At 31.4% G+C, this 12,300-nt stretch overlaps 1 protein-coding gene across 2 annotated transcripts; it reads left to right on the forward strand.

Annotated features, from left to right (window-relative positions):
* Nucleotides 1-7,363: 7,363 nt before the first annotated feature.
* On the forward strand, nucleotides 7,364-9,950 carry LOC111707363 (uncharacterized). 2 transcript variants are annotated; one of them, XM_023480462.1, is made up of 4 exons: nucleotides 7,364-7,446; nucleotides 9,069-9,280; nucleotides 9,337-9,626; nucleotides 9,677-9,950. In XM_023480462.1, the coding sequence occupies exons 2-4, from the start codon at nucleotides 9,118-9,120 to the stop codon at nucleotides 9,896-9,898; spliced, it is 675 nt and encodes a 224-aa protein (XP_023336230.1). In that variant the 5' UTR covers nucleotides 7,364-7,446; nucleotides 9,069-9,117; the 3' UTR covers nucleotides 9,899-9,950. The 2 variants fall into 2 exon arrangements, with proteins under 2 accessions (XP_023336230.1, XP_023336229.1); XM_023480461.1 differs by lacking the exon at nucleotides 7,364-7,446 and adding an exon at nucleotides 8,248-8,351.
* The last annotated feature ends 2,350 nt before the right edge of the window (nucleotides 9,951-12,300 follow it).

The raw sequence follows: 12,300 nt of genomic DNA on the forward strand, positions 1-12,300 counted from the left end.
AAGACCCTCTTTATTTTTTTTTGTGGCCTGAGCTGAAAACTTTAGAATTGTGGATATCGCTTATGCTCGGAAGGCGAAGGTTCGCGGCGGATTAAAGAGAATGGCGGAGCAAATGCACCAAGTAACCAGGTTACCTTTAATTTCATTATACCACTCTCATGATTCTATTTTATTGTAAAATAGAAAAAAATCGTTACAACACATTTTTTTGCGTCGTTTTTGGATCGTTTTTGGCTATTTTTTTGTCTGTGTCAACATTTGGCATACTGTAATAAAATCAAATGTTCAAAATAAGTAATAATAATAATAATAATGATACTACTACTAATAATAATAATGATAATCATAATTTTAAATGATTTTGTAACATTTGCTTTTCTTAAACTATGCCAAATATTGACTCTGAAAGAAAATATATGGCAAAAACAAATCAACTTAATGTACATCACTCAACGAGGTTATAGTATCACTTTAATCATATAATGGATTAGGCCTTCCAGGACTTATGGATGTTCAATGTGCACTGTGGATGGCAATTCCTGACACATTTAAATGCATTCCTTTTTTGGTAAATGTTCGAACAATTTTGTTCGTGAGATTTTATGTCATTTTTTTTCTCGATATTCGAGTAATGTTCAGGATCAATACCTAGTAATGTTTAGGATCAATACTTAGTAATGTTTGGAACCATAATTAAGTAATGTTTATGATCAATACCTAGTAATGATTAGAATAAATATATAAATAATGTTTAGGACCAATACTTAGTAATGTTTAGAACTCATATTAAAGTAATGTTTAAGATCAATACCTAGTAATGTTTAGAATCAATACCTAGTAATGTTTAAGATCAATACCTAGTAATGTTTAAGATCAATGCCTTGTAATTTTTAAGATAAATACCCAGTAATGGTTAAGATCAATGCCTAGTAATGTTTAGGATCAATACCTAGTAATGTTCAGGATCAATATCTAGTAATGTTTAATGTTTAAGATCAATGCCTAGTAATGTTTAAGATCAATGCCTAGTAATGTTTAAGATCAATACCTGGCAATTTTTAAGATCAAAGCCTAGTAATGTTTAAGATCAATATCTTGTAATGTTTAAGATCAATGCCTTGTAATGTTTAAGATCAATACGTTAAAATGTTTAAGATCAATGCCTAGTAATGTTTAAGATCAATGCCTAGTAATGTTTAAGATCAATACCTGTTGATGTTTAAGATCAATATCTTGTAATGTTTAAGATCAATGCCTAGTAATGTATAGGATCAATACCTAGTAATGTTCAGAATCAATACCTAGTAATGTTTAAGATCAATACTTGGTAATGTTTAAGATCAATACCTTGTAATGCTTAAGATCAATGCCTTGTAATGTTTAAGATCAGTGCCTAGTAATGTTTAAGATCAATGCCTAGGAATGTTTAAGATCAATACCTTGTAATGTTTAAGATCAATGCCTAGTAATGTTTAAGATCAATACCCAGTAATGTTTAAGATCAATACCTTGTTATGTTCAAGATCAATGCCTAATAATGTTAAGGATCAATACCTAGTAATGTTTAAGATCAATACCTAGCAATGTTTAAGATCACTACCTTATAATGTTTAGGATCAATACCTAGAAATGTTTAAGATCAATGCCTAGTAATGCTTAAGATCAATACCTTTTATAATGTTTAAAATGAATGCCTAGTAATTTTTAAGATCAATAACTAGTAATGTTTAAGATCAATACCAAGTAATGTTTAAGATCAATACCTAGTAATGTTTACGTTATATACGAAGTGCATCTGAGTATATAGAAAACTGGCTTGTTTTATGTTTCATAACAAACATGCAATATCATTATATGTGTGCATTGCATTTAATTTTAGTATAGCAATAATTCTTCCTCTCCCCCTCCCTTCATCCCCTCCCCTCCATAGTAAACTATATGCTCATTTGGTTGGTTGATTAGTTGCTTGTTTAGTAAACTATATGATCATTTGGTTGGTTGATTAGTTGCTTGTTTAGTAAATTATATGATCATTTGGTTGGTTGATTAGTTGCTTGTTTGGTAAACTATATTATCATTTGGTTGGTTAATTATTTGCTTGTTTGGTAAACTATATTATTATTTGGTTGGTTGATTAGTTGCTTGTTTGGTTAACTATATTAACATTTGGTTGGTTGATTAGTTGCTTGTTTGGTAAACTATATTATCATTTGGTCGGTTTATTAGTTGCTTGTTTGGTAAAGTATATGATCATTTGGTGGGTTGATTATTTGCATGTTTGGTAAACTATATTAACATTTGGTTGGTTGATTAGTTGCTTGTTTGGTAAACTATATTATCATTTGGTTGGTAGATTAGTTGCTTGTTTGGTAAACTATATGATCATTTGGTTGGTTGATTAGTTGATTGTTTGGTAAACTGTATTATCATTTGGTTGGTTGATTAGTTGCTTGTTTGGTAAAATATATGATCATTTGGTCGGTTGATTATTTGCATGTTTGGTAAACTATATTATCATTTGGTCGGTTTATTAGTTGCTTGTTTGGTAAACTATATGATCATTTGGTGGGTTGATTATTTGAATGTTTGGTAAACTATATTAACATTCGGTTGGTTGATTAGTTGCTTGTTTGGTAAACTATATTATCATTTGGTTGGTAGATTAGTTGCTTTTTTGGTAAACTATATGATCATTTGGTTGGTTGATTTGTTGCTTATTTGGTAAACTGTATTATCATTTGGTTGGTTGATTAGTTGCTTGTTTGGTAAAGTATATGATCATTTGGTGGGTTGATTTTTTGCATGTTTGGTAAACTATATTAACATTTGGTTGGTTGATTAGTTGCTTGTTTTGTAAACTATATGATCATTTGGTTGGTTGATTAGTTGCTTGTTTGGTAAACTGTATTATAATTTGGTTGCTTGATTAGTTGCTTGTTTGATAAACTATATTATCCTTTGGTTGGTTGATTAGTTGCTTGTTTGGAAAACTATATGATCATTTGGTCGGTTGATTATTTGCATGTTTGGTAAATTATATGATCATTTGGTTGGTTGATTATTTGCATGTTTGGTAAACTATATTAACATTTGGTTGGTTGATTATTTGCATGTTTGGTAAAATATATTAACATTTGGTTGGTTGATTAGTTGCTTGTTTGGTTTTTTAGGAGGTTAGGACGATTGAATTTTTTTATGGTTAGATTTGTTGTTAGTTGGGTGTTTGGTTGATTTATTGTCTGGCTGATGGGTTGGTTGGTTAGTTTGTTGGTTGTTTGGTTAACTGATAGGTTGGTTGTTTGGTCGGTTGGTTGGTTAGATAATTGGATTTTGTTAATTGGTTGATTAATGAATTGGTTGCTATAATTATTGGTTGTTGGATGGGGAACTTTGTTTATTGAAATGTAGGTTTGTTGATTTCTTGTTTAATTATACAAATTTCATGTATTTTCCCATGTAAATTAACGCTCCCTGTATTAAAACCAACATCTATTTGCCTGAAGGAGAGCTCAATTAAGCGCACAGAACTCTTTATCTTTCGGTTCAAGTTCAAGTCTCAACACAACCACCATCAACACCACCCCACTCACCCTCAACAAGGGGCAGAATCCCCCCTTGTCCCCCACCAAGGAGCCCCTGACACAGAGCCCCTCAAGGGGCGAACTTATTAGAATTGCTGTTTTGAACCATGCTCAAACACGGAGTGATGAAACTACTGTTGGAGATGAGATATTTTAATCCTAACATCTTGAAACCCAAATAAAAGATCCTGTAAAAAAAGTAACCATGAAACATTATGATTAAAACAATTTATATTTATATATTTGTAAAATTTACATATATTATAACATAAACTAAAAGTGAAAATAAGTTAAAAAAAGAAAAGTGAAAAAGGGTGAGATGTAACTAAACAGCGGAAATAAGTGAAAAGTATGATCGTACATTAGTCAGTACAGTACATGCACTGTAAACGTTACAATGTGCCTCCAGATTAAAAAAGTAAAAGTTTACACGCAAAAGATATCATTTGCGATGTCTGATAATTTTACATAGAAATATATTATATATTCATATATATATTTAGTACCCGGCGTTGCCCGTGAAATATGAAAAATCTTAATTAAATGCCACTAATCCATATTTTACCCAAAATTTAACATTTTTGATTTTGTTACAACTCCCCAGTGTGACGATTTGTCCAGCTATATGTTCACAGTACACACATCACACAATAAACGTGTATTTTACGTTATATACAATACAGGTTTACCCACAAAAGATGAGACTGTAAAAACGACAGGAAACTCTTAAAATGTGACGATCACAATTAAGGTTAAATTATGTTTTTTGCCTTAGCTATAGTAATCTAATTCCTTATTTAAGGATTTGTCCCAGAAACAAACAAGTTTACATTTGACGGAAACAGTGAATATAAGGAAACAGTTTAAATTCTGTACAATTGTATCTGAAGTCTCATTCGTAGTGGGTAACCCTGTATATATATATATATATAACATAACATTCCTAATAATTTGATAACTTTACCTAAGAATGAAGTTATACAAATGCTTAACTTTACAGTAACCACAACATGAAAACAATGACTAATCATCAAACAAAATTAAAAAATAATTATTAATTCAAAATTTTATCGAAAATGTTGCAGTGTATTAGTTTTATCTGTAATACACGAGGAATACAAGATAATAAAAATAATGTTTATATTCCTCGACACAATTCACAAAGAAACAAGATTAAAACAATGAATTTAGCAAATGGCAAAATTGCGTAAATCTTCGTTTGTTTATTAACAAAGGATTATGTTAACCTTTACAATATGCCTCAACCCCCCTCTTATATTTAATATTAATATAAATGAAAAAATTCACTAAATTATTTAATATAATATTGTATATGTTTGTTAAGTAACCTTAAAAAAATAATTCATTTGATTATTTATTTCCGATTGATTTTTCTCACGGCTGTGAATATATCAATAAACAATTTAATAGATTTAATTATCCTTTGAAATAAGCGACAAACATATGTATCAGAATAAAAAAAAATGAATAAACGTCAGAACGACTGTGCTGATCGGGTCCTAATTTTGTGCGGGACCTAATATCATATAACTCCAGTGAAGGTTTATGATTCCTCAAAATAACAAAAAATTGACTTAAACTATTTTGTTTTTCGTAAAATTTTGAAAATCCACGAAAAAATGTAAATTCGCAAAATATTTTATCTTTGTTTTGTCGCAATGAAATGCTGAATGATTGGGCAACTATTAAAAGTTGAACTAGAAGATGGGTGCGAAGCGCTAGGACAGCCTAGTGTATATAAAAGCAAGGTAATGTTTATCATAAAAATACAGGGGATAGGGATTGTGAAATTTTATTTAACCGTTTTTGTACTGCTCAAAAACTGGTTTTTGGACTGCTCGAGAACTGGTTTAAGGTAAATAAAGAGTTAGTATAAACAAGCCTGAGCTGAAAACTTTAGAATTGTGGATATCGCTTAATCTCCTCTTTTTGTTAATCTTGAGATTTTTTAATCTTTAATTTGTCTCTAGGAAAATCTATCTATCTTAAATTCAACCAATCAGAGTGGTGTATAAGAAAGCCGGGAAATTTGAAATTTTGCGCGCCATTTAATGAGAGAACTCCCTTCGGTCGGTGTGGATATTATATTTTAAGTAGAGGAAAAATGAAGAGATCTATTTAGATCTTAATCTAAATTTGATCTTAATAACCACCCAGTGCTCTGTGCTCTGCAGTCTGACCAGTGCATGGTATCATTTTCCTTTTTATGAAGATTTTTCTGATATTGCCTGGACAAAATACAGAAATATGTTTTTGAAATGAATCAAAAATTTATTTATTTAGCTTTTCTTTTCAAGAAGACTTTTTTCGTCGTTCATCATCTACATATAAATTTGGCTTGTCTGTCTGTTTGTTTGTTTGTTTGTCTGTCTGTCTGTTTGTATCCAATAAACGTCAAAACGGCTGAACCGATCGGGCCCAAATTTTTTGTGGGACATCTAGGGAGCCCAGGGAAGGTTTATGAATAAAAAATACTTTTTCGTTTTTCATACGATGCCAGAAAAATTAAAAAGTTTACTTGTGAAAATTCTCTATATTTATTAATTGTTAATTTATGTTGGATTTTACGAAATTTAACAAAATTATTTTCTTATCTTTAAACAATTATGGTTTAAGTTATGAAATAGAGTTCAACTCTGAAGGGACAAGGGAAACAATTAAATTTAAAATTAAGTTTATTGTTCACTTAAATCTTTAATGATCCTTGGAAAAGTTGAATCCAGAAAAATCCAGATAAATAGATTCGCTTCGTTACGCTTTCCACGTTGCGTGAACACTAAAAAACATTCATAAAATATTTGGTATTTCAAAAAATTAACAATTATTGTTAAAAAATTATATAAAATATATACAGAGTTATCCACAAAGGGTGAGAATTTTCTCTCACATTCATCAGTCATTGTCGAACTAGAGACATTTACAAGGTTCCGTGATAATTATATTCTAATTATAAATCCCGACCTAACCTAACCTGCAAAGTGGAGAAACATTTCACATAATAGATAAAGGGAGGGAGGAGAGGGGGTTCTGGATTCTTAAATTAATTCTGAGGAGTCCATTCGTTGATCTTATTATAGAGAATATGAATCCCACTAGGTGCAGGTATTACTTTAAAAAAGTAAGTAAATCTTTGTCTCAAGCCATGATTTTCTAATTCCTTTAGTCTTTGCAACCCAGCATTGTTGACCTTAGATATTTAAAACTATGAAATCAGAGACCGAATTTAAAGAATTTGAGCGGTGGCTTAAATTTAAGCCTCCGCTCAAATATTGTTGGTTTTGCTTAAAACTGTATTTAATTTTTCAAGATTTAGGCTGGCGCTGAATTGAAACGGGTTTTCGGCGGATTTTAGACGTGGCTCAAATTCATTAAATTCGGACACTGTTAGATTGAATAATCTAAGTTTGAAATATCAAAGGTTTACATCATCAGGTAGAACAGATATAGGATTAGGATTAGGAAATGTGAGGTTGTGACATACGCTCAATTTTTTTCTTCTTCATTTCTGGGGTTGGGTTTAGAGAAATTTTTTCCATGATACTGAGCAATTAAAGATAGTTCTTCTAGGGAGTGTTCAGCATATGATGATCAAAAATTTTGAAAAAACTTTTATAATTGTACATTTAAATTCTCGAAAAGTATTTGCAGTGTCAAATTTGATCATAAAAAAAACATACTATAAAAATAATGTATCTACTTAAAGTTCGAATTTTAGAAATTTACATCTGCCGGCAATCTGTCTGCTACAGAGAGAAAGATTTCTAAGCAGTTAGAGACTGCTTGGTCGAATCAGAGCCAATCCTGACTTGGGTTCTATCTAATCCCAACTCTGGGTTTCACTCAGGTTTAAGCTTTTAAAATCTTATATCTAATTATAAGGGAAGAATGTTACGAAACAAATCGGATTTTTTACGTATCATTGTAAAACCTTTTTATGAAAAGATAGCCATTAAAACATCATACAATAGTTTTAACTCTGCGCTTCTTACACATTTTTTATCAATCTAATTTGATTTCAAACTGCAACTCGCAGAGTTGTTTTACAATCCAATGCGACTCACAGAGTCAATGACTAAAACCACTTTGAAAAAAAATCCAGACCATGTGCTTCAGCCCTGTGTTTCTGCAACTTTTGGCCTATGTGACTTTTTTATTTTCAAGAATTTTTGAAATTTTTTACAATAAAATCTAATTTTTTTCAAGGTGGTATTTTCTGCGACTAGCTGTGAGTCGCAGTTTAAAATAGAATTCGATTAAAACAAATTTGAAAAATTCTTGAAATAAAAAAGTCACAGAAACACAGGGCTGAAACACATGGTTTAGATTTTTTTTCAAGGTGGTTTTAGTTTGCGACTCTGCGAGTCACAGAGTCACAGTTTGAAATAAAATTGTATTGAAAAAAGAAAAATTCTTGAAAATAAAAAGTCACAAAGTCCAAAAGTCCCAAAAACACAGGGCTGAAACATGATACATATCACACTTTTTTGGGGGGGGACAGTTTACACCAATACATTATTTGTTGTATCTAAAAGTGTACTACACAAGCTATTGTGTACTGCATACTAATCTAATCCATCATCATCATAATCAGCAAGCTGAACTGTATTTCTACACATGTAAACAATGCAGTACACTGACTGAGTAAAGTATAAAAACACATTTTAATCTTGGATTAACTACAGTTACTTCATAACATTCATCATGTTTAACCAAATTGTGTGTGTTCTATCCTTTTCATTTCTGTACCAGGTATAATCTTTAATTTGTGCAGTTGTTAAAGTGATTGTAAGCTTAATATCAAGTGAGCTTCCATTTAAAGAGATATCCCTGATTCAAAACTGAACACTTTAAACCTTTATCTGTACAAGGAAGACGGGCTTTCTTTATTAAGTCACAGAAATGCAATTGTTGCAATTTTTTATGCACAAACTTTAAAAGATATACGCATGAGATATCAATTACAGGGCTTTAATTATTATTTTGTTTTTAAGCTTCAATTGGATGGAAAAAGAAGATTTTTTTTCAATGCTCAGATGAAACTAGATCTATGGGGTTTCATATCAAACTTCAATTCTGTTGTCTATTCAGGATGAAACTATGGGACATCTAAATGCTCATATCCACATTGTTAATCATTCCGTTTTTTTCTTCAGTTTATCAGTTTAATAGTACACATTTTGATATCGTTTCTTGTGTAAACTGAATGTTTTAATTAAATTGTTCGTAAAGCAAAATCTATCGTTTTAAATCGTACGTTAGTAAAAGGATAGTTAAGTCAGCCAGAGTAAGGCTGAATTTCAAAGAATATGTGCACAAACAATTTTTAAATAGTTTATGAACTAACATTTGAGAAATCATTCTTTAGAAGTGTTCTATTCAATTTCTCTGTATTCAGCAATTTGAGTTGACATTTTTAATAAAATTGAAAAATCGTTTTTTTATTATTTTTTAAATTTAATATTTTAGGTGAACTGCAATGGATATGATACTGGATATTATGGTCTAGATAACTACCATGGTTACGGATATGGTGGATATGGAGGTATTGACCATGGATATGGAGGTATTGACCATGGATATGGAGGTATTGACCATGGATTTGGTGGATATGGCTATGATTGTGATGAATATGGATATCCTCTACATGGCCATGGTTATGGTGGATATGGATCTCCTAGGTGAGCCTTATCTTATTACAACTTGTTAAATGCTAATTTAACCATTTTTATTTTAGCAACCATAAGACAAGCTATAAAAAGAAAAGATCTACCTATTCTACCCCGGATTATGGCAACTCTCCCTCTACCTATGGAAACTCATATGGAAGTTCTTTTGAAAACTCATATGGAAGCAAGCCATCTACCTATGGAAGCTCTTATGGAAACTCATATGGAAGCAAGCCATCTACCTACGGAAGCTCTTATGGAAACTCATATGGAAGCAAGCCATCTGCCTATGGAAGCTCTTACGGAAACTCGTATGGAAGCAAGCCATCTACCTATTGAAGTTCTTATGGAAACTCCTATGGAAACTCCTATGAAAGCAAGCCATCTACCTATGGAAGTTCTTATGGAATGGAAACTCCTATGGAAGCAATCCATCCACCTATGGAAGCTCTTATGAAAACTCTTATGGAAGCAAGCCGTCAACTTATGGAAGCTCCTACAGATCTTCTTATGGAAACGAACCCTCTTATGGTTCCTATTCTACCCAGCATGGTTATAACTCTCCCGGAAATTCCTATGGTTATAACACTGCTCCCTATGGGTACAGCTCATATTGATAATTATTTATAAGATATGTAAGATTTTAAATTAAAACTGAAAAAATAAATATTAACCTTGGTCATTGGTTTATTCTTAATCATAGTTGCAGCATCCGTACTTCAGATTCATCAAAACTGGTTAAAACAGTTTGTAGTTAATGGTTTTAGTAGGAAAAATGATTAAATACTGAAGTGGGCCAAACTCGCAGTTAGATGACGACATTTTATGTCCCAAGTATTAAAAAGTAATATATATAAGTATATGTAAATTGGTCTGTACGGAGTGCACAGTACAACAGAAACTGGACTCCCTTTGTTCACAAACACAGACTTAGAATTTGTATTTAAATCAAATATAGATTAACCTAAATTAAGATTTTAGAAGAGAATTTTATCCATTTAACTGCTCAATAAATAATTTTAGACAGCATAAAAATGCCAGCATGCATATTCTGTAAAACAAGGAATGCACAATTTGTGATACCGAAAAAAAAAAGATTTTAGAAATATATCTCTGGGTCTTCACTTTTGTATTTTGACAGATTTAAGTGATTGAAAACTAAAAGACATTGTTTTGAAGATATTAAGAGAGGTGTATTAATTTTTTTTCCAGGAAGGGCTTACATTTCTTTTTTTCTTGGGGGGGAGGGGCAGACCAAACCCCCCAAAAAGCATTTATTTCACCGATCCAGGAGGGGGATGAGCTCCCATAGCCCCCCCTGAATTCGCCTCTGGAAAAATGGAGTGAGATTCAAAAGAATTAAACTAAGCAGTTTTAAAGATAAATTCCTATAGAATTAGAAGTGCCAGGCAAAATCAATGAATTGATTAAGTGACTATATAGTATTTACATATAAATAACATACAAACATACAATTTTTTTGATTTTTAATTCTGCAAATTTCGAAGTTCTAACTGAAGACGACATTTACATGGGTCTTAAATCTATTTTTTCTGACTTTACTTTCCAAACGAAATTTGTTCACGCAATTATTTCCAAACCAAATAAAACCTTATGGCCCAATAATCTGTCGTCGTTGCCTTAGTCTGTTCCACTTCAGTAGTATTTATTCACTTTGAATAGTCGAGGGACAGATAGAAAGCAGCTGATGTAAACTGTAAACAACTAAAAGGGTTGATCAGTTACTGAGAATGTGCGGTCTCAAAAAGATTTTAAGCAAATAATATATACGTAACTTGCAATAAGGTGTACTGCAATTTCAGGGAGGATTGTAAACACATTCGCAATGCTGACTAGGCTAAGCTTTGACCTACAAAAGTTGTGAATCCGACCTACAAAAGTTGTGCATCCGACCTACTAATGTTGTGCATCCGACCTACTAAGGTTGATAATCTGACCTACAAATGCAGTGCATCTGAAATACAACAGGTCTGTATCCAAGCTACAGTTGGATACAGTGTAGTGTGGAACCGATTTACAGTAGGTCGGATACACCAACTTTTTTTTCAATTGAGTGTGTATCAGACATACAGTTCGTCGGACCAACAGCAGCTAGATGCTGCTGAAAATCCATGTGCAGGTAGGTCCTAAGTATCGTAGTACGGATGTAACGTTGGGCGGATGTAATAAAATCAAATTTCTCCCACTGATTATATGCTAGCTAGGGCTGGGCAAAGTATCGTTAATGCAATGGATATTTTTAAATTTATGGAAGAGTCGTTAATAAATGAAAAACCGTAAATTTTTAAATCGACAATTAACGGAAATAGCAGTTTAAAAAAATAAGGTTGAAAGGAAACAAAGTTTTTTAAAATAATAACAAATTCGTTATTTTTTTGTGCTTAAATTTGCATGAAACTTGCAGTAAATGAAAAATAATATTTTCTATATTTTGAAGATTTTTAACGCCATCTGTTATTCTTTGTTGAATTACAGAATTTTATGCATCTTAAGTAATTTTTACATGTTTTGATGTTTTGATGTTTTAACCTGTCTTAAAACTTTTCCAGTTTTTTACATAAAAGATTCGTTAACGGCTGGGTAAAATCAAATAGATTGTTAAATACAATAGATGGCAACGTAGTATTTGTACACTCTCAGTACAGCTTTATTCTTACATCACAAGTGTCAACTCAGTTTTTGTGTCCGACAAAATTGTTAATACTAGTGATAATTTTAGAATAAAGAGCTTATCTTACAGTGAAAAAAGGTGCAATTTTATGTATTTTCTTGTTTGCACTTTTTTATTTAATCTTGAAAAATATGTCAAATAATGTGAGAAAATTTCGTTATCTTTGTTATATTTGACACTTGTGACGTCGTGTATAATTGATCCATTTCTCTGTTGCCACCTATTGTACTTGATAATCTATTTGGGTAAAATTGGCATTGTTAACAATTTCTAAAATGTTTAGATCGTTAATAAACATTAGCATTAAAAATAACAAAACAAACGTTCCATTTTAAGCTCT

Source organism: Eurytemora carolleeae, unplaced genomic scaffold (genome assembly GCF_000591075.1).
Source record: "Eurytemora carolleeae unplaced genomic scaffold, Eaff_2.0 scaffold658, whole genome shotgun sequence".
Classification (NCBI taxonomy): Eukaryota; Metazoa; Arthropoda; class Copepoda; order Calanoida; family Temoridae; genus Eurytemora; species Eurytemora carolleeae.

What these genes read in the sequence shown, in the direction of transcription:
- LOC111707363 (XM_023480462.1), top strand. Translation starts at nt 9,118, where the DNA reads ATGGTTACGGATATGGTGGATATGGAGGTATTGACCATGGATATGGAG. An exon ending in GGTGGATATGGATCTCCTAG is followed by an intron (nt 9,281 to 9,336) that starts GTGAGCCTTATC and finishes TTTTTATTTTAG; the next exon opens with CAACCATAAGACAAGCTATA. An exon ending in AAGTTCTTATGGAAACTCCT is followed by an intron (nt 9,627 to 9,676) that starts ATGGAAACTCCT and finishes AGTTCTTATGGA; the next exon opens with ATGGAAACTCCTATGGAAGC.